Source organism: Caenorhabditis elegans, chromosome III (assembly GCF_000002985.6).
Source record: "Caenorhabditis elegans chromosome III".
NCBI classification, from domain to species: Eukaryota; Metazoa; Nematoda; class Chromadorea; order Rhabditida; family Rhabditidae; genus Caenorhabditis; species Caenorhabditis elegans.
This window is the reverse complement of record NC_003281.10, coordinates 10,700,612-10,720,858: the sequence shown is the minus strand read 5'-3', so window position 1 is coordinate 10,720,858 and position 20,247 is coordinate 10,700,612. Positions and strand designations below refer to the sequence as shown.

Genomic DNA, 20,247 nt, shown 5'->3' with positions numbered 1-20,247 from the left:
AATATTCTAGGCTTTTCAATTTTTTTCGCTTAAAACCACTCAATTTCGTCTGTGAATTTAAATAAGTGTATATTCCCGGAATTGAGAATTAAAAAAAACATTTTAATTCAGTAGGTTCTCGAAAAACTGCAATTCCGCGTGGCAAATAGAGATTTCCAGAATAAAATTCCTCGAACAATAATAATAATAATAATGAACTTTGTATCCCTGACCCGGATCCTTCACATGGTTTGTCTCCGAACCGACCTGTTTTCCAATATGAAACGAAAATAAATAACAAAAAAAGTTGGAGAACTTTGCACTTTTTTTTGAAAAGAAAAACCCGAGCTTTCAGGCCCCGGGTCGAACCTCTCCGTCAGTTGTTGCTCTTCTTCTTACAGAAAAAGGTGATCATTGAGAGAGAGAGAGAGAGACGACAGACATTTCTCTCTCTCTCTCTTCTCTGCACTCCCCGATATATTTGCGAGAGCGCCCCGCGACGAAACAGCTGAGTGGTGGGAGACGAGATAGTGTGCAAGTCGAAGAGAGTGTCTATTGATTGGTGGGCCGCCCGTGTGGAGAGACAATTGGAGACGCAGAGATCTCATTGGGAAGTGGGAACTACTGGCGAAACTCGAAAGTAATTGCCAGGTTTTCATTATCACCTGTTTGTTCCCTTTCTGTTACATTTTCCGAATCTTATCTTTTTGTTTATGCATTCATTTTGCTTTTGCTCCCTTAAAATTCCAGCTCATTTCTGACTTTTCTACGCACAAATTAGAATTTCATCATTATTGGAATTTTGATTTCCAGCAATTTATTCAGTATTTCGATTAAAAGTTTTTTTGCTGGACATCACTGAATATAATTAATTAGAATTAAACAAGCTTACTTTTAAAATAATAACAAACTTCTTACAATTGAAAAATAATAATTTAATTGAAAAAAAGCTCAATTCCATTTGAGACATTTCTTGAGAAATCTCATTAAAAATTTTTGACTTATTTTAAGTATATTTCAAATAATATCTAATTATTTTCATATTTTCTACATAATCGTTCAGCGATTTACTCCGAACTTTCGACGCATAATTTGATCCCCTTCGCCTGCCAATTTGAATTTCAAATTCCATGAAATTTCGTGTGTTCTCTGGTTCGACGAGTTGCGTCATTGTTCGAAAACCTTTTAACATCTGTTTTGTCTTTGATTCGCCAGTTTCAAAGTCTATTTATCCAAGGTTGTGAGGAATATCTCAGGAACCATTCTCTCAGTTTTTTTTTCGGTTTTCTAGGCCAGAGGTTTCTATTTGAGTCACGTCATTTTATTGAATAACTAAACCTGTTTCCCAAATTCTTTCTTTTTCCAAAAATCATTGAATAGAACATACAATATTGTCACATGAATCATATTTTTGTTCTCAAAACATATATTCTTCCCGGCAAAAAAAATACATCAAAAATAAAAATAGGTGGCCGAGTTTTCTCTTCTCACGGCCACGCACACCGCAACATTCAATTTGTTCTTGCCATCCTCTCCGCAGATTTCTCAGAGAGCTCCCACACTGTTTGCTGCTCCTATTTGATTAAGAGTTTGGCCTCAGCTCTCTCTCTCACACGTACTGATCGACCGGTCCAAATGAAACTATTCTTCTTCTCCTTTGCAACATAATCATCTGTAGTCTGTTTGCCACGTGTTTGATCGTACTTTACCCACTGAAAGTCTTATCAACCATTTTATAGTTTTCTTCTTCTTTGTCCTTCACAGTTGTTAATCAGTTTTTCTCTTTTTTTTTGCTGATTCAGTTTATTTTAATCGCTTTAGTGAATTTTTTAGAAGGCTACAAAAAATCTGTTCGGAAAATTAATTTTCTGCAATTTTTTCTCAAAAAAATCGCATAACGAAAATTAATTTTGGTACAAGTCTAAAATTATTTAACAAGTATGAATTTAAAGTTTTGAATTCTGCGAAAAAAAAACTTTGCTATTTTTTAAATTTTTATTAAAAATTTCAAAATTAGAAAATGTGATGACTAGTGGCACAAAATCTTTTTTTTTTAATTTAAAAAATTAATTTAAAAGTTTTTTTAAATTTCCACTTTTTCAAGCTGAATTTTTTCCAAAAACGACGTTGCATACACAGATATTTTCACGAATATCTGAGTGGGGGCACGATTTTTCCGGCAAATCGGCAAAATGCCGGAATTTGAAATTTCCGGCAAATCGGCAAATTGCCGGAAAAACGCCAAAATTATCGGCATATTGTGGTTTTGTACATTTCAGAATTACAAATTTTAATCGGCAAAATTGTACGCATCCTATGAATGTTCCGACATCTATTTTTAAGCAAATTCTATAAAAATATCTTGAATAAACGGGAAAATTTCAAAAAAGCCAATTTGCCGAAAATCAATAATGTTGGGCAAATCGGCAAAAACCGACAAATTGCCGGAATTGAAAATTTCCGGCAAATCAGCGATTAGCCGCCCACACCTGATCTGTAATAGGAACTAAAATGTCTACTATGTACTTTATATAGTTCATACTTCACAGCACACACACACACACACAAATGTACACTTCATAATGACGTGATTAATGATGTTATTGGCCAGAAAAGACGAGTTTTTGTTCGGTTTTTGTTGGATTCTGCTGGGCAAACTGAGATGGGATCTAGTTAAGTTAACGGGGGGTAATAAGCAGAGATCACTCAATAGGTTATACTGTTTTGTTGATTTTTTTTTGATTTGCGCTTTTATTTGAGTGTGGTGGAAGACGCGGAGGAGCTGATAAGTGTTCTGTTTTCATGCTTTTCCATCGATTTTTCTCCTTGTCCTTCGAGAGGTGTTTCGATTTTTTGTTTGGCTTTGAAAACTTCTAAAAAATCTGAAAATTTAAATGTTTAACGAGTGTGTTATATAAAAAACCAAGATTCCCATAGTTTTGGTATGATCTACATTGTATTATTTTTACTATCCTACCCGAAAGGTCTCTAGGCACGCCTGTAGGCATTCCGCAATGCCTGGACAGCTTAAACATTGCCACAACCCGTAAAGTTCAAGGCTTTGGGGTTCAACACATTCTCTGTGTCAATGACGTCATCCAAAGAGAATCTGGGTTTCCACTTCTTCTATCTCTCGTTTTTCTCGCTACTTTGTTTGCGTCTACGTGAAAAATACAAAAGAAAAATGAAAAAGTTTCACCGCCTCAACCAGCTGTGTGTGCGTGTTCCCCATTTCAGACTTTGACCTCTTCTGTCCTTTTTCACATCATCATTGATCTTCGGTCATCACTGTTATCAACTATTCAGTTTATTCAACCAATTGATTGATGGCCATGCTTGTTCCAGCAACCCGATTGATCGTGTGTGTGTGAACGGTTTGAATAATCTTCAGATCAAACTTGAGAGATCAGTTCGTGTCCGGTGTCATGTTCGTCCCGGTGTCATGTCTTTAGTTATTTGGTTATTTAGTTTTATAGTTCTTCAGCCATGCAAACCCATTCTCTGATTTTTCAACGACATGCTGTGTTGTTTATTGATTTTTCTTTGACTTCAGTTGTTAGTGCGATAGATATAGAGTGGGAATTCTGCTTTAAAATACCCAAAGTTGTCTGAAATTCAGAAATACCTGTAATTTTCCAAACATTGCAAGTTTTTTTTTGGAATTTTCAGAATTTCAATTTTAATCGGCAAAAATTGTACGCATCCTATGAACGTTCCTACATCTATTTTGAAAAGTAGGCAAATTTCTCCGGTAAGAAGACAATTTGCCGAAAATGAAGATTTCCGGCAAATCGGCAAATTGCCGGAATTGAACATTTCCGGCAAATCGACATACTGCCGGAATTGAAAATTTCCGGGAAGCCGGTAATTTTCCGAAAATGAAAATTTCAGTCAAATCGGCAAACCGGCAATTTGCCGATATTTCTGGAAATTAAATTTGCCGAAGATGAAGATTTCCGGCAAATCGGCAATTTGCGGAATTGAACATTCCCGGCAAATTGGGTCAATTGCCGGAATTGAAAATTTCCGGCAAACCGGCGATTTTCCGAAAATGAAAATTCACGGCAAATCAGCTAATTGCCGGAATTGAAAACTTCCGGCAAACCGGTAATTTTCCAAAAATTAAAATTTCAGGAAAATCAGCAAACCGACAATTCGCCGAATTTTCTGGAAATTAAATTTGCCAAAATTGAAAATTACCGGCAAATCGTCAAATTGCCGGAATTGAACATTTCCGGCAAATCGGCAAACTGCCGGAATGGAAAACTTCCGGCAAATTGCCGAGTTTACCATAAAATAAATTCCTGATCTTTACAATGAACCTCTAATGTTATGCCTATAAGAAATCCCACGTGATAGGCTGTGAACATTTTTTTGCGGCGTTGCTTTTTCAGAATTTTGCCTGAAACTGGCATTAATGTCTTCTTCTTCTTGACCATTCTGCTTCTATTTTCGTTCTCTCTCACCGAACATCGATCAATCAGAAATTACAGACGCTTCCTCCCTCAAACTCCTCTCATTTTTCTTACTTCTGTTGTTTTTTCCCCGTCTTCACTCATCAGGTGACCCCGTTGCTGACTCTTTCCCGATGAGCTTATTACACTTTTGTTCATGCATTCTTCTTATGATCCCCCCACCCTCTTCTGAACTCGTAATAATATTCTATACATTTTATCGATTAATTTCAGGAGTCGGGCCGGGCACAAACGCGCATGTATTAACTCTCCCACGACGAATCGACTACAATATATAGTAATCAAAACCGAAAGTTTCTAAAATTCCGGTGAACAATCGTAAAATGGTGGCCGGTGTGAGATTACTCGCATACGGACGACTTGCAGTTAGAGCCGTTTTCTCGGCTTCTGCTCTAGATCTTGGTGAGTTTTGGGTCCCGACGCGAAAATCGGGGATTTTTTTTTGGAAATTACATAGTTTAAAAAAAAAAGGAACTGATAACTGAAACGCGAAAAAATAATTTCAGACCTAGAATTTCTATGTCAAAAATTACAACATTTTTACTCAAAGTACAGCAGAACATTTTTTTTATAAATTCGGCAATTTTTGAATTCCGGCAACTTACCGATTTGCCATTTTTTTGCCTGGATTTTGTAATTGAATTTATTAGTAACATTAGCTGGAAAAATTTTCGAGAAATGTTATAATTTAAAAATAAATTTCAAATTTGAACCCCAGTAGGAACCCCATTTTTCTCAACAAAAATTGAAAATTTCCAGGCTCCACAATCGGCCCAGAAGCGATAAGTTCAGGCCGACGAGGGCTCTCAAGTGGCTCATCAAAACCAAAACCATCGTCAGAAGGATCTCCATCATCGCCAGCTCCGAGTGCTCACGTGGAAAATGTGATAGCAAGTTGTGCAGGATTTCCGAAAGATATGTTAAATGGACCATCAACTGTACTGGATAAAGGAGTATTTGGAGATGATGCATGGTTTATTTCACGATTTAAGAACACTTTTGTAGTTGGTAAGTTGGTGAAAATTGCGGCGAAAAATTTGAAAATGAAAAAAAATTTTTAATTGGATATTCGATTTTGATAGTTTCGAGAAATAGAAAAAAGCAAATGTTTCAATTTTTTTTGAAAAATTTTTAAAAAGGTATTTATATTTCATAAAAAACAACCTATGTTTGATAATTTCAGAATTTTTTCCGGTTTGTCTTGTTAAATTTTGACCATTTTTCATATTTTTAGAAAAAAAAAACATGTAAAATTGAATTTTTAAGTTACGTTTGAATTTTTTTCAATTTTTCGTATGCGATCCGATTTTTTTTTTGGATTTTGGACCAAAAATTGACAAATTCTAATTTCAGGTAAAATTTTCGAAAAGCCTTTTATAAAAACAATTTTAAAAAATCTAAGAATTGCAAATTTTGGAAAAATATTATTGGAAAAATAAATTTTACAAATAAATTATTAGTTTGAAAAATGTGAAACAATAGCGAAGAATTTAGTAAAATAACGGAAAATTCGAAAAAAAAAACTTTTTTTTTTCTAAATCCACAAACACGAAAAAGTCAAGTTTTGACATTTTGCATCGAAATTTTTAATCTTCAACACATTTTCCAGGTGTTGCTGACGGAGTTGGTGGATGGAGAAAATACGGAATTGATCCATCGGCATTCTCGCGGAGGTTAATGAAAGAATGTGAAAAACGTGTTCAGAAAGGAGATTTCGATCCACAAAAGCCTGAATCTCTCCTGGACTATGCTTTCAGAGCATCTGCAGAGGCGCCGAGGCCTGTTGGTTAGTTTAATTGATTTTTTTTGAAATTTGAAAATTTTTGAATGCAAAAGGAACTGACATAGATCCTCTTCAAAAAAATTTCAAAAAATAATTTTCAGGATCCTCAACAGCATGCGTTCTTGTCGTCCATCAAGAAAAGTTGTATTCGGCGAATCTGGGGGATTCTGGATTTATGGTTGTTCGCAATGGAAAGGTTCATTTTTAGATATTTTTTTTACTAAAGTAGAGTGTTTTAAAAACTTAAAAATTAGCTACAAATTTTTAACGAAAAAAAAAATTGGAATTTGATTTTAAAAAATGGCAAAAATAGTGTAAAGTTAAATTTCCAACAAAATTCATTTAAAAAAATTATTTTCACAAGTTTAAAAGTGGCAAATTTTAGCTTAAGAATGTCCTAAATCTACTAAAATAGCGAAAAAGGTTCCGGATTTAAATTATATATACATTTTAATACAAAAATTATAAATTTTTTCCCAAAAAATGGCGAGCTTTGCCTCGAAACCAGTAGAATAAACTAACAGACCATTTCGAAATTTGTTTAAAAATAAATTAAAATATAGTTTGGAAAAAAAATAGATTGAAAAATTTGAAAATAGGTTCGTTTAGAATGATTTTTAAAAAAAGAAAAATGGGCAATTTTGGCTTAGAATTTTGAAAATCTGCCGAATAAAAAATGAAATAATAGTATATCGAAATTGACAATTTTATCAAAAAGTTGAATAGTTGAAAAATAAGAAAATGATGGAAATTAGCCAAAATATTGCAAAAAACCACAAATTTGCACCAAAATCCTATAAAAATTTGTTTAAAAAACTGTTTTTTTTTTGTTGCAGATTGTATCAAAAAGTCGTGAACAAGTGCATTATTTCAATGCACCATTCCAATTAACACTTCCACCAGAAGGATATCAAGGATTTATTGGTGATAAGGCTGATATGGCTGATAAAGATGAGATGGCTGTTAAGAAGGGTGATATTATTCTATTAGCAACTGATGGTGTATGGGATAATCTTAGTGAGCAACAGGTGCTCGATCAGCTGAAAGCTCTTGATGCTGGAAAGAGTAATGTGCAAGAGGTTAGAGTTTTTGGATTTTGAAAAAAAAAAATTTTTTTAATTTAAATTATGCATAAATTCTCAAAATTTTTGTTAAAAAAAATAAACAATTCTCTCTGCAACTGCATATTTGGAATTATTTTTTTTTTTTCAAAAAATTTGTTTTTAATTGAAAAAATAAAAAAAAAACAATAAATAGCGTTTTTTTTTCTGGTTAATTTTGGTTTTTTTTGTTGCAAAATGCACGAAAACTGGCAAATTTTAAACCAAAATTTCAAAAAAAAAACCTCTGAAAGTTAATTTTTTGGTTTCGATTTTTTATATGTGATAATCAAACATAACTGACAAATATTCAGTTTTGTTTTCAAAAAAAAATCCGTTCTGTATGAGAAAAACGTCTAAAGCTCCGAGTTTTCCGTGTTAAACCTACAATTCCGAACAATTGTAAATTTGGAACTCTCTGAAAGTTTTCTAAATGTGACTGGAAATTATGAAACAAAAAATTTTTTCGATTTTTGTTAAAAAAAAAATTAAAAATTCACTTTTGGAAAAATATGAATAATTTCCATAAAAGTTGATTTTAAGCATAAAACCTAAAATTAAGGTACCCGGTCTCGACGCGACCGAAACTTGTAGTATGCGCCTTTAATGAGTACGGTAGTCGTCCTACTCCTCCTAGCTCTATCGCATTTTTCTATTTACTTCGCTCTAAAAGTCTGAAATTTGAAGAAAATTGCATTAAAACCAGGAATTTGCACCTACAGTACTCTTTAAAGGCGCGCGCAATGAAAACTTTCAGTTGTGTCAAGACCAGCTACCGTAATTTATCGTTTTTTTTTGTTTTCTAAAAATTTTCAGAAAAATTCAAAAAAAAAACATTCAATTTTTTTTGAAATTTTGAAATTTTCAAAAAATTCATAAAAAATTTATGCAATGCAATTAAAAAATGTCAATAAAAAAATCGCAGAAATATCGGTTTTCAATTAATTTTCCCCAATTTCCCAATAACCCCACACAATTCTTACAGGTATGCAATGCTCTGGCACTGACCGCCCGTCGATTAGCATTCGACTCAAAACACAACAGCCCATTTGCAATGAAGGCTCGTGAACACGGATTCTTGGCGCCAGGCGGAAAACCAGATGATATTACACTTGTCTTGCTGCTTATTGCCTAAAAGATTCTGTTTTTTTTTAATTTCTGAATTAGATTAGTAGTGTTAATTACTTTTTTTGTTTCTTTTTTTGCCTTCTCCTCCCACATTTACAGGTTCCACGTCCCCACCCCCTCAAGATCACCAAATATCAATTTTCGCTCCCTTTTTCTCCCCTAAAGTAGGGAAAATTATCGTTTTTTGAGATCTCCTCCTCCCTATTTTGCTCCTTTTCTCCCCGAAATTCCCCCTAACTTGTGCCTTTTTTGAGATTTTTTTATTGGATAACGCCACGTTTTCCACGTAATCGGGAGTTTTTTACACGTAATAAGGGTAATCAATAATGTTTTTTTTTCTAGTGACTTAGCGTCATTTGTGTCTTATATTGCTGACACGGTTAGTTAGTTGAGAATTAATTTTTTTTGTTTTGTTTTTTCTTGTATTTTTTAATTGTTTTGAATGCAAAAAATTACAGAAAATTTTCCCAGATTTTTAGTAATTTTTGAACCAAATTACACTTTTTTCCGGATTTTTGAGGTTTTTTTATGCTAAAAATCTAATTTTTTCAAAATTTTCATATTTTCCAGATTAACTTTTACAAAAAAATTGCTTCAGAATTTAATGTTGAGAAACAAATTTCCTGAAAGTTTTTGCAAAAAATTGATAATATCTTTAGCATTAAATAATTTTTTTCTGAAAAAAATCCAATTTGAAACATCTTTCTACTAAATTTCAAAAAAAAAACCCAAAAAAATACGAAAAAAAGTGTAATTTCCCCCTAATTTTGGAGTACTTTTGCTCTTTATCACCTGAAAACCCACGCACACCCTCAATTTTTTTCTCCTCTATCTTTTCCGTATACAATAAATTTTCTAGTCGAATCGATCTCTCCTTCTTCTCGGTCTCCGAATAAACAAGGAGACACATCACTGAGAAAGAGAGAAAGACAGTCACTTCTCTCGGGAGAACACACACTTTCCCTGCCTTTTATTTCTTGACCGATATATGGGGAAATGACGACGATCAATATTTTCAAGTCACGGATCAGAAGTCCCAGGTACCAGTTTTCAAAGAGTTTCGCGGAAAATAAAGCGAAATTTGGGTCTCCTCGTGATTTGCCATGCATTTTGATATAATTATGTGCCGAAGAAGTGATTTAAAATTATTTTCGCTATCACACGAACACAAAATTCTCGGAATGCGTATTGCACAACATACTTGGCGCGCAAAATATCTCGTAGCGAAAACTACAGTATTTCTATAAATGACTACTGTAGTGTCGATTTACTGGATCGAGTTTTTTTAAAGATGGAATATCGCTGATCGAGCCCGTAAATCGACACAAACGCTACAGTAGTCATTAAAATATATACTGTAGTCTTCGCTACGAGATATTTTGCGCGTCAAATATGTTGCACAATACGTATTCTCAGAATTTTGTATTCCCGTAATAGATTTTTAAACTTAAATTGCTAATTTTTTTCGTAAAATACAGTGCATGAAGTTGGTGTGTGCACAATTTTGAATTGCGGACTCAATGCAACATATCTGACGCGCAATTTTTCCAAACTGAAAAAAAAACCCATTTGAAAATTGCGTGAAACCACTTTTGATGACATTAAACCATCTCTCAATTTTATTTCCGGCAATTCCCGGCAAAATATGCCTCGTCATCGGAGCCGATGCACCAGATTTCACGCGCAAATTTATAGAATAATGTACGGAAGAGAATGGCATGTGTTGCTACTGTGTTCACATACATTGTTTCAAGGGAAAAAGTCAATTTCAGAGATGTTGTGATTCATTTGGCGCTGGGCGTCTCACTTGGCTACCTGATAGGTATTTTGTTCATATTTGATGGAGACAACGATATTTCAAAACATATTCATTTAATGGAACATGGTATCTATATACATTTTTTATTTGAAATTTGTGATTCAATTTCATCTTTTCCAGAAAAATCCACACCAAAACCGGAATCCTTTAATCTCCGTTGTGTTATCATTCTCCACAAGGCTACCCACGTAAGTCGCCAAAAATTAAAAATTTGTGCGTGAAATTCGATGTATTACAGAAGCCAGAAAATATAATATCCGCAATCACAGATGGGTACGCAAAACTGTGTCAGGAGACGATATTCTTCACGAATAATCAGAAATTATTCGATAAGTTTCAGAAATTTCAAAGTGAGTCGGGGCCGAAATCGCGCTCTGTTGCACTTTTTAATTTCAAATTTCAAATTTACAGATAACTATACAATGTACCACGTGGATTCCAGCCTTAACCATTTCTACTGGACATATTATTTATATGCAATGGAATTCTCGTCAAAAGTCCCGGCTCAATGGACATTTTTGGGCGATGATCAGACTTATTTGATAGTTCCAAATCTTCGAAATACTCTGAGAAATTTTGATTCTGAAAAACCAGTTGTTCTTGGAAAAGTGAAGGATACTAGGTTAGAATTTTGCGTTCCCGTAATATCTGAGAATGCGTATTGCGCAACATATTTGACGCGCAAAATATAAATATATCTCATTGCGAAAACTACAGTAAGTGGGCCCGTAAATCGACACAAGCGCTACAGTAGTCATTTAATGAATTACTGTAGTTTTCGCTGCGAGATATATTTATATTTTGCGCGTCAAATGTGTTGCGTAATATGCATTCCCAGAATTTAGTTTTCCCGTAATATTTAAATCAGTGGCCGAGCTTTTCCAAAAAACCAGCAATTTTCCAGCACATTATTCTCTTGGCTCTTCCCGCTGAGCAGCTTCAAGAAGATTTCCGTTCGTGGTGGAGTTGTGCTATCAAATCCAGCAATTGATAAGCTTTCTGCTTGCAAGTAAGATTTTTTTTAGTGCTACGTACCCAATACAGCGAATTTGACGCGCAAAAATAATTAAATTTCTGGGAACCCTACACCTTGTGTATCAAATTTTAATAAAATACTATTTACTTGGATTTTCGAGTCGCGAAATATTGCGCTAAAAATACGGTACCTGGTCTCGACACGACAAATTTTGGTCATATGCGAAAATATGTGCGCCTTTAAAGAGTACTGTAATTGAAAACTTTGGTTTCCGTGGAATTTTCATTAAAATCATTTATTTTCATAGTTTTTCTCACGATTGTTAATATGTATGTTTAAAAAATAAATCAGCAGAAAACAATGAAAAAGCGATAAAACTCCACAGCAGCACAAGTTTGAAATTTCACTAATCTTTAAAGGCGCAGACCTTTCAACATTAGCAAAAAAATGTCGTATCAAGACCGGGTACCGTAATTCTGGGGCAAATATCGCAAAGTTTTGCATCAGTGTAACAAATTTAATTTGCAAAATTACCGAAAGTTTTTGAAGACTAAAAAATCGAAAATCAGAGAATTACTTCTGGAAAACTCCCGAATAAATTCTAAAAATGTTTGATTTCATGATTTTCAGAGGATTTTTCTTCTCGCGAGCCTCGGATTTCGCTCTCTACGACTGCAGCGAGAAGTACGGTGTCCAGATAGCTGATCCATTTGATGAAGATGCTCTCCGACTATTCAACGATCTTCCACCAAAACAAATAATTGCGCCAGACTCGAAATTGTTCCGTTCAAGTCCCACAAAAGCCGGAAAATGTTCCGACCACGCGATCTCGTTCGGCCAATTATCCGAAAAGGATATGCGAGTTCTTCAATTCGGAATGTCGCTGAAAGTATTCGGACGCGGAGGTTTGTACCCATACAGGCTTCCGGTAATTTTCCCAAATTGCAGGTCTTGACACTTCTTCAAATGAGACTACCGATTTTTGATCTTCTCCAGCAGCTTCTCCAGAATCTATCCAATAGTATTTCTATCATGGGACGTGTATTTCTCTTCTTGCCGGGTGTAAATTTAATTATTTTTGAAATTAATTATTTTTCCATAAAATAAAATAAAACTTAACAAAAAGAAATGCTACACTATCTACGAAAAATTTGAAGAAAATGAGAACACAACAAATGAAAAGAGGGAAATATAGAACAAAAAATTAAACAATTTCAATGGTAGCTCCAGCCTTCTCCAGAATAGCCTTCAACTCATCGGCTTCTGCCTTTCCAAGATCCTCCTTAACATTTACCGGTGCGGTTTCCACAAACTTCTTGGCCTGAACGAGATTGAGGCCTGGAATGGCGTTACGGATCTCCTTGATGATTGCGATCTTCTTGGTATCATCGAATTTCGTTAATTTCACAGTGAATGTCATTTTTTGTGGAACGTCTGATGCGGCTTCCGCTTCGGCTGAAAAATAATGAAAATAAATAAATAATTTTATTAAACTATAATAAATAATGTTTACCCTGAGCGGCTGGAGCAGCAGCGGCAGCAGCCATCAATGGTTGATCTGGAATGTTGAGCCGCTTCTTGAGAGCCCAGTTAAGATCGGAGACGTCGAGCAGGCTGAGATTCGCGATTTCTTCAACCAACGAGCTGACTTTTGCGGAGATTGCTCTGTCTTCTGATGGCAATGGTGCCGGGCTTCCCTCGTTTAATGGAAGACCTGAAAATTTTGATATGATTTTGAGGAAAATCTTAATTTTCAGATTACCTGCGGCCTGGGAGTACTTCGCGCTGCTTCTGAGCACCTTGGAGATCGGTCGGAGTGTTCTGGACAACATATTTACCTGGAAGTTGAAAGGTAATTTAGTTTTTAATCGGAATAAGAGAGAAATATAAGTTTGAAGAAACTTTTGTTTATGTAATATATTTTTAGCTAAAAAATTAACAAATCGATACCCGAAAAACCTAATTTTAAAATAAAAATCATAAAGAAACGCAAAAAATTAGCGAAAATTGAGGAAAATTAAAAGTTTTGCAATGTTTACCGACTTAACATCTTCTTTACAAGATCTTTAACAATCTTCAATAGAAAAACTCTAAGAAACCACGAAAAATTAGCAAAACTGAAATTCCAAAATTGCATATCTTTATAAAGTAAACCCCCTTTTTAAAAAACGAATTTTAACCTGGGTTTTGGTGATTTTCAACGTCGGAACCATGCAAATTACGACAATTTTATATAAAAATTCAGAAATTTGGTTGGAAAATACGGTGGGAAACGCAAAAAATTAATAAAAATCGCACAGAAATTGCAGAAAATAAATCCGACCCATCCGAAAACGCGCCAGTAGCCACTCGTTTGCGCAATCATCAACTGCTTGCGCACTTCCGGTGCACTGAGCTCCCGATTTTTAGTCGCATGTGCCCTTATCGAATTTCGTTGTCTATCTCTTTTTCGCGAAAAGTACGAATTTAAATTTTGATTCTGTCGAGTGCAATTTATGCGTAAATCGATATATTTCCAGTGTTTTGCACTGTTTTAGGCCTGAAAATCGTTTTAAACATTTTTTTTCTGTTTTCAGGTAGAAAATTTGAATCGTTGATGAGAAACTTCATCTTATTCCGAAGAAAATCGATTGAAGAATAAAGGTGGGTATGAATTTTAATTTTAAATATTCAAAAACAATAATCCTTTGAAAAATAAAGATAATTTAAACTTAAAAATAATAAATTTTAAAACAAATAAAAAATCATGATTTAAATCAATGAGTGTTCCCCTCGAGATTGTGTTTTTTTGCAGTATGGGCATGAACACAGGTCTGGTGATTGCCGGTGTGGCTGGCGCAACGGCGCTCGCCATCTCGGCGGCCGCAATTCCGTTCGTGGCGCCCGCTCTGCGACGCGTCTGCATTCCGTACGTCCCAGCAACGACGGAGCAGCTCGCGAACGTCTCCCGCGCACTTTCACTCGCCACGAGCAGCAACAGCAACAAGAAGGGAACGCTCATTGATTTAGGCTCCGGCGATGGCCGTGTTGTAAGTTATTCCCATTTTCCCGATTTTAGATGAAGTTCGGCGAGCAACTAGCGAGCCACTTGACGCCCGAGTGGCGGAAACAATACATTGACTATGAGCGGCTCAAAAATCTATTATACGATGATATGATGGAGGTTCCCGCCGACGATGACCGCCGAGAAGAGCACATTTCCCGGCTCGACGAGAAATTTTTCAACGAGTGCGACCAAGAGCTCACCAAGATCAACCTATTCTTCTCGCAAAAAATCGCTGAAGGACAGGGAAAACATCACGAGCTTCAAACCGAACTACAAGTGTTCAAGGATGTTCTTGGGTCTCGCAGCGATACCACAGGGATCCGTAGAAGGTTCGGAGGAAAAGACAAATTCCATAAGGAGACCACACGGAATGAGCAGCAGCTGAAACTCGCATTCTCCGAGTTTTATCTTTCTCTGGTGCTGGTTCAGAACTTTCAGCAATTGAATGCTACCGGATTTCGGAAGATTTTAAAGAAACACGACAAGCTCACTGGCAACGAACGAGGACTCGACTGGCGGATTAATAAAGTGGAAAAATCGTCGTTTTTCTTGAATCGAGAAATTGAAACTCTGATCACAAATGTGGAAACCAGTGTAATTAATGATTTGGAGGCTGGAAATCGACAAGCTGGAATGAAGAGGCTTAAGGTTCGAAATTTCGCTGAAAAAATTGGAAAATTGATTATTTTATACGAAACAGAATTAACTTTAGAAAACCCAATGAAAAATTGAATTTTCGAGCGATTTTCAGTTTTTTTTTTCGGAGATTTTTTGAAAAAAAATCTAAGAAAATGCTGAATAGTAGTTTTAAGTTTTTTTGAAAATAAATAATAAAAAATTTCAATAAAATGAATTTTTTCTGAAAAAAAAATTTCTAATCAAAATAAAAATTTCCAGGGAAAAATTGTGATATTTTCAATTTTTGTTTAAAAAAAAAAGAAAATACAAAAACCTGACTGAAATCGTTGAAATAATTTTTAAAAAAATTGAAAACCTAGAAAATTATCAATATTTGATCTAAAATCGAATAAATTTTTAAAATAGTAAGGAAATTAATTTTTTTTAAATCGAAAAATTCGAGAAAAACACTCGAATCTTTCAAAAATTAAAAATAAAATAAAAAAATATTCAGTTTTTTCCGAATAAAAATTTCTTTAAAAAATGTGAATTTCAAATAAAAAATTTACTTAGAAACTAAAATAAAATTTAAAAAAAAACCGGAATGAAGAAAAAATCGAATTTTCCAGGTACCACCACTCTCGGAGAAGCAGAAGCCTCTCACCACCTTCTCCCTGGGCCTCTTCATCGGTGCGAGCATCATCCTGCTCCTTGCAATACTTCTAACATGGATCGCCTCCCCAGCACGACCTCAAGAACCAAAATGGGTAGCCGTTCGTTTATTCCGAGGACCACTACTTCTCTTCCTATCAATCTTCCTTTGTGGTGTGAATATGGCTGGTTGGGCTGCTGCTGGAGTCAATCACGTTCTGATCTTTGAAGTAGATCCCAGGAATCATCTCTCATATCAAACTCTGATGCAAATCGCATCCTTTATGATTATGCTGTGGTCTTTTGCAGTTCTCGCCTATCTATATGCTCATATGCTCCATATTCCACCATTCGCACCTCCATTAGCACTAATGGTGGTTTGTCTGATTCTTCTTCTGAATCCAATCGCCAAACCCGACTCGGTATTCCACAGAAATTCTCGATTCTGGCTTCTGAAACATTGCTACAAGTGCTTCACATCACCATTCCATTTCGTCACATTCACCGATTTCTGGCTTGGAGATCAAATGAACTCACTGACCACCGCATTCCTAGACTTTCAGTACTTTGTGTGCTTTTACGCTACAGAAGTTGACTACTCGAATGGGTGGATTGAAGTGAAGGGAATCAACTCTACCACTGGATCGGTTCCCTGGGGAAGTGTCGAGTTGTCGAATGGAAAGGATCAATGTGCTTCTGCCGCAGGTCTTCGGTCCCTCATGTCGATAATTCCGGCAATGATCCGTTTTCTGCAGTGCCTCAGACGTTATAGAGATACAAAACGAGTACATCCACATTTAGTGAATGCTGGAAAGTATTCCACGACCTTCTTTGTAGTTGCCTGTGGAGCCCTGAACAAGTACTACGAGGCTACGGATCCTAACACCACTTCGATCTTTTTCTACATTTGGATTCTGTCCTATATAATGTCCTTTACCTACACCTTCCTTTGGGATATCTTCATGGATTGGGGATTAATCGATCCAAGGGCTCCAAAGGAGGCAAGATTCTTGCGTGAAGAAATGATCTATGGTAGTAAATGGTATTACTATATGGCTATCGCTCAGGATTTTGTGCTCCGATTGGCTTGGGTGCTCAACGTCTCGCTCGGAGAAGCTTGGACTCTTGACTCGGACTTTTTGACGACAGTAACCGCACCATTCGAAGTGTTCCGTCGGTTTATCTGGAACTATTTCCGACTTGAAAATGAGCATGTCAACAATTGTGGTCAATTCCGCGCGGTGCGTGATATCTCGGTGAAGCCGATTCGAAAAGGAGATTTGGAGTCACTGCTATCGAAAATGGATCAAATGGATGGGGTCACGCATCGCGGACAGGATCTCATGGAGCGTGTCAAGAAGCAGAAGAAGTCGGCGAAGGCCTCAAGACAGCTTCTTCGTAAGAATCGGTTCAATCGGATGATTGCCGCTGCTCCGGTCGTCACTACTACTTTCATCGACACTACTAACACCTAATCGGGAGGTTTAGCGGGCAAAATATCAGGAGTTTTCGAGGCTACACGGAAACTATACTGAAATCATAGATCTAGTTTTCGTAGATGTTTTCTCGTGTTACTTCGGAAATTTCCCTATTTTCTGCCCCTAAGCCTCTTTTAAATAGGTCACATTGACCTCTAGAGCCTCTATGTGAGCAAAAATGTCTGCCTGCCTGCCTGCTCACCTTTTGTAGGCAGGCGTGTAGGTATTTATGCCTACGTGGAAGGCCTACCCGTCCCCTTTCCCCTTCCCCCAGCGTGTGCACGGTTCACTTAACACAATTTTTTTTCGGTTATTACTTTTTTTTTCAAATATCTGTTGTTGTTTTCCCCCAATTATCAGGGTTTTTCTGGGTGGGAAATAGCTGGCAGGCCACGCCCACTTATTGGCAAGTCTGCCGCGCGGAATTGAAATTTTTAAGTTTTATATAATTTTGAGCTTTTTCAGTGTTGGAAATTGCTGGAAAATCGGAAATTGAAAAATTACAAAAATGCAAATTTTTTGAAATTCCACGCGACATATTTGCCAGTAAATGGGCGGAGTCTAACTTGAGGCTAATGCAATTTTGCTCTGTTGCACGACTTTTTTCGGGGGTTTTCTTGACTTAAAAAAAAATCGTGAAAAAAAACAATATGTCAGAAAATTTGAATTTCCGAAAAAATAATAATAAAAAAATAGAAAAAAACGAGAAAAATCGCGAAATTTTGCATCTGTGCCAATTTCTCTGTTTCAGGCCGATCAGCGATTCGTTCCGCCCACTCTTGAACCAATCAGCGTCTTCGAACTCCGCCCACTCTATCTGATTGGTTCAAAAATGGGCGGAGCGATGCGCTGGTGGTCTGAAACAGAAATTTTGAAAAATCTATTTATATATATTTTTTACATCGCAACTTTTTTTCAGTTTCTTTGTGATATTTCTGTAGCTTGTAGCAAAAACGCTTTGAGATCCTGAAATTTGTGCGATAGAGCACAATCGCATCATTTCCTCCAATTTCTCAACCCAAAAACACGCCATTCCATTTTTTCATTCCATCGTCCCCGCCACAAAGCTTTAGTGCTCATCAATGACGTCACTTTCATGTTTCTAGTCCCTCTTTCTCCGAGTTGTTTTTCAATGTTTTCGCAATTTTTTTAAAAGATTTTTAGAGAGTTGATATATATATATATAATAAATTGTGTATTAAAGAAGATAATATGTGTGTTTGATTGCAGTTACTAACGTAGTAAATAGACTAAAAACTGACTAAAATGAGCATTTACAGGTGCTTCAATGTGCCAGGGAAGGGTTCAACAGCACGGGAGTGGAACTGAATTCGATCCTCGTCGCCTATTCAAAATACCGTTCAATAAGGGAGGGATTGGGCAAAGAAACTAGGTTATTTTTCAGCTTAAAATCAGAAATTTCTAAAAATTCCAAAAAAAAAATTTGAAATACTCTAGAAATTCCTTTTTTTTGAGCATTCACTCAAAAAAAATGTGCACAAAATTTTCAGAAATGTTTTTGAAAATTCTGTAAGATCCTAGAAATTCGAAAAAATTCCAAAAAACAATTCGGAATTTCAATTTTCGAAAATCCGCTTGAAATTTCTGCGAAATTCGAATAAAATCTAAGTTTTAATCCAAAAAAAAAACTTTTTAAAAATTTATTTAAAATGTAAAAAGGACTTTTTGTGCAAAATTCGAATAAAAATTTTAAAAAATTCGAACAAAAATTAATTTTAAAATAATAATTTAAAAAAGATTTTTATTGGAATTTTACTTTAAAAAAGTCCTTAAAAATCCTGCGAAATTCGAAAAAAAAAATTAAGTTTTAATTCAAATTTATAAAAAATTGACTTTTTTGCGAAAAATTCGAATTAAAATTAATTATTATTAATTTTATTAATTTCAAAATTAATAATTTTTAATTTTTATTCGAATTTGCGCAAAACTCAATTTCAATGCTATTTTAAATTGATTGAGACCTGAATTTTATTGAAATTTTTCAGAAAAAAAAGAAGTTTTTTGGAAAACATTTAAAAAATTTACATTTTTAGAAAACCTAAATCTTTAAAAATAAAAATAAATTTCAGATTTATGCGCAAGAATATCTTCAAAACTGATCTCAATCCATATCAAACCGCAGTTATCTTTGGAGCCGAGAGTTTAATGGGTGATTTGGTTCCAAAACTCAGTGAAATGCGATCAAACACAAATCTTCTTGCGTGTCGATTCCCGTTACCAGAGAATGATGCATGGAAATTGGTAAGAATTGGCTGAAAAATTAATTTTCATCAAAAAAAAAACCCGGATATTGGACCTCAAAACGAAAAAAAGTCATTACAAAAATAATTTTTTTTTCGAATTTTGCCAAAAAGAAAGTTGAAAAAAAATGTAATACATTTTTTTAGAAAAAATATTGAAAAAAATCTAAATTTTTTTTCAAATTTATGGTTAAAAAATTAAAACCTCACTGTAAATTTAAAAAATCGAATAAAACTGATTATTACATCATTTTACTGATTTTGTTTGAAAAAGTGTGCAGGATCGCAAGGAAATTTGAAAAATGAACAAAAAATAGAAAAAAAACCCCAAAAATGTAAAAATAATAATTTTAAAAAACAATCTCTAAACAAAAAGATAAAAAATTTTCAATTAAAAAAATTTTGTAAAAACTATTTTTTTTTTAACAAAAAATGCTGTAAAAACTGAAATAACGATGATTTAAAAAAAAAAAAAATCCTTTAAAAAATGTTTTTTTTTGGAGAATTCGAAGTTTTCTAAACATTGAAATTTTCTATTAAAAAAAACTGCAAAAAATTTATGCTTAAAAAGTTCTCAAATTAAAGTGAACATATTTGAACAAATAATTTCATTAATTAATAAAAAAAAATTGTAAAAACTGAGAAAAAAATTAATTATTTTTTAAATAAAAGTTTTTTTTAAAATTTCATTTTTTCCAGGAGCATCAAATCGGAGAAGGAATCGACGCTGTTTGGGTCTACAAGAGAAACTGAAGGGATCTGATAAGCCATTTGTGACGAAGTATAATAATTTTTAGTTCTTTTTTTTTAATTTTTAGATTTTTCGCTCAATTTTGTTGTCTGTCGTCCTTTTCTTTAAATCTAAATTTTCATATCAAAACCGATTTTGACATTTTTAATCAACAATTCAATTTCGAGATTTTCCGATGAAAT

At 34.7% G+C, this 20,247-nt stretch overlaps 5 protein-coding genes and 1 long non-coding RNA gene across 9 annotated transcripts; 4 read left to right on the top strand and 2 right to left on the bottom strand.

The window, feature by feature from the left end:
• Positions 1 to 1,373: 1,373 nt before the first annotated feature.
• linc-105 lies at positions 1,374 to 2,518 on the bottom strand. Its single transcript, NR_101848.1, has 2 exons — positions 2,418 to 2,518; positions 1,374 to 1,574 (listed from the first exon to the last, which is right to left on the bottom strand). It is a non-coding gene; the product is annotated as a long non-coding RNA linc-105 (long non-coding RNA).
• Positions 2,519 to 4,667: 2,149 nt separating this feature from the next.
• Positions 4,668 to 9,329, top strand: W09D10.4 (Protein phosphatase). Its single transcript, NM_066961.6, has 6 exons — positions 4,668 to 4,856; positions 5,214 to 5,462; positions 6,064 to 6,240; positions 6,339 to 6,433; positions 7,074 to 7,316; positions 8,323 to 9,329. The coding sequence occupies exons 1-6, from the start codon at positions 4,778 to 4,780 to the stop codon at positions 8,470 to 8,472; spliced, it is 993 nt and encodes a 330-aa protein (NP_499362.1). The 5' UTR covers positions 4,668 to 4,777; the 3' UTR covers positions 8,473 to 9,329.
• Positions 9,323 to 12,390, top strand: W09D10.5 (N-acetylgalactosaminide beta-1,3-galactosyltransferase). Of its 2 annotated transcripts, NM_066960.8 has the most exons (8): positions 9,323 to 9,505; positions 10,238 to 10,350; positions 10,405 to 10,472; positions 10,523 to 10,634; positions 10,696 to 10,906; positions 11,189 to 11,293; positions 11,891 to 12,165; positions 12,209 to 12,390. In NM_066960.8, exons 1-8 carry the CDS (start codon positions 9,462 to 9,464, stop codon positions 12,244 to 12,246), a joined length of 966 nt encoding a protein of 321 aa, NP_499361.3. In that variant the 5' UTR covers positions 9,323 to 9,461; the 3' UTR covers positions 12,247 to 12,390. The 2 variants fall into 2 exon arrangements, with proteins under 2 accessions (NP_499361.3, NP_001370973.1); NM_001382991.2 differs by lacking the exon at positions 9,323 to 9,505 and having other exon boundaries at positions 9,525 to 10,350; positions 12,209 to 12,389.
• mrpl-12 (Mitochondrial Ribosomal Protein, Large) lies at positions 12,338 to 13,098 on the bottom strand. The gene is made up of 3 exons (NM_001379914.3): positions 13,023 to 13,098; positions 12,774 to 12,974; positions 12,338 to 12,715 (listed from the first exon to the last, which is right to left on the bottom strand). Exons 1-3 carry the CDS (start codon positions 13,090 to 13,092, stop codon positions 12,465 to 12,467), a joined length of 522 nt encoding a protein of 173 aa, NP_001366927.1. The 5' UTR covers positions 13,093 to 13,098; the 3' UTR covers positions 12,338 to 12,464.
• A 732-nt stretch (positions 13,099 to 13,830) lies between these two features.
• Positions 13,831 to 18,246, top strand: Y39A1A.22 (Xenotropic and polytropic retrovirus receptor 1 homolog). The gene is made up of 3 exons (NM_066958.4): positions 13,831 to 13,903; positions 14,319 to 14,954; positions 15,554 to 18,246. Exons 2-3 carry the CDS (start codon positions 14,319 to 14,321, stop codon positions 17,048 to 17,050), a joined length of 2,133 nt encoding a protein of 710 aa, NP_499359.3. The 5' UTR covers positions 13,831 to 13,903; the 3' UTR covers positions 17,051 to 18,246.
• Positions 13,837 to 20,207, top strand: Y39A1A.21 (ATP synthase subunit C lysine N-methyltransferase). 3 transcript variants are annotated; one of them, NM_001392205.2, is made up of 5 exons: positions 13,837 to 13,903; positions 14,055 to 14,289; positions 18,334 to 18,446; positions 19,144 to 19,315; positions 20,014 to 20,207. In NM_001392205.2, exons 2-5 carry the CDS (start codon positions 14,056 to 14,058, stop codon positions 20,065 to 20,067), a joined length of 573 nt encoding a protein of 190 aa, NP_001379034.1. In that variant the 5' UTR covers positions 13,837 to 13,903; position 14,055; the 3' UTR covers positions 20,068 to 20,207. The 3 variants fall into 3 exon arrangements, 2 of the variants coding, with proteins under 2 accessions (NP_001379034.1, NP_001299903.1); NR_002375.1 differs by lacking the exon at positions 14,055 to 14,289 and having other exon boundaries at positions 13,857 to 13,903; positions 20,014 to 20,067; NM_001312974.3 differs by lacking the exons at positions 13,837 to 13,903; positions 14,055 to 14,289; positions 18,334 to 18,446 and having other exon boundaries at positions 19,142 to 19,315; positions 20,014 to 20,192.
• The last annotated feature ends 40 nt before the right edge of the window (positions 20,208 to 20,247 follow it).

Excerpts from the sequence above, each read along its gene's own strand:
- W09D10.4 (NM_066961.6), top strand. The coding sequence starts at position 4,778 with ATGGTGGCCGGTGTGAGATTACTCGCATACGGACGACTTGCAGTTAGA. Across the intron at positions 4,857-5,213 it reads GGCTTCTGCTCTAGATCTTG|GCTCCACAATCGGCCCAGAA; the intron begins GTGAGTTTTGGG and ends GAAAATTTCCAG. Across the intron at positions 6,434-7,073 it reads TGGTTGTTCGCAATGGAAAG|ATTGTATCAAAAAGTCGTGA; the intron begins GTTCATTTTTAG and ends TTTTTGTTGCAG.
- W09D10.5 (NM_066960.8), top strand. The coding sequence starts at position 9,462 with ATGACGACGATCAATATTTTCAAGTCACGGATCAGAAGTCCCAG. Across the intron at positions 9,506-10,237 it reads TCACGGATCAGAAGTCCCAG|AGATGTTGTGATTCATTTGG; the intron begins GTACCAGTTTTC and ends AGTCAATTTCAG. Across the intron at positions 12,166-12,208 it reads GAAAGTATTCGGACGCGGAG|GTCTTGACACTTCTTCAAAT; the intron begins GTTTGTACCCAT and ends CCCAAATTGCAG.
- mrpl-12 (NM_001379914.3), bottom strand. The coding sequence starts at position 13,092 with ATGTTGTCCAGAACACTCCGACCGATCTCCAAGGTGCTCAGAAGCAGC. Across the intron at positions 12,975-13,022 it reads GAAGTACTCCCAGGCCGCAG|GTCTTCCATTAAACGAGGGA; the intron begins GTAATCTGAAAA and ends CAAAATTTTCAG. Across the intron at positions 12,716-12,773 it reads TGCTGCTCCAGCCGCTCAGG|CCGAAGCGGAAGCCGCATCA; the intron begins GTAAACATTATT and ends ATTATTTTTCAG.
- Y39A1A.21 (NM_001392205.2), top strand. The coding sequence starts at position 14,056 with ATGGGCATGAACACAGGTCTGGTGATTGCCGGTGTGGCTGGCGCAACG. Across the intron at positions 18,447-19,143 it reads GGATTGGGCAAAGAAACTAG|ATTTATGCGCAAGAATATCT; the intron begins GTTATTTTTCAG and ends AATAAATTTCAG. Across the intron at positions 19,316-20,013 it reads AGAATGATGCATGGAAATTG|GAGCATCAAATCGGAGAAGG; the intron begins GTAAGAATTGGC and ends CATTTTTTCCAG.
- Y39A1A.22 (NM_066958.4), top strand. The coding sequence starts at position 14,319 with ATGAAGTTCGGCGAGCAACTAGCGAGCCACTTGACGCCCGAGTGGCGG. Across the intron at positions 14,955-15,553 it reads CTGGAATGAAGAGGCTTAAG|GTACCACCACTCTCGGAGAA; the intron begins GTTCGAAATTTC and ends CGAATTTTCCAG.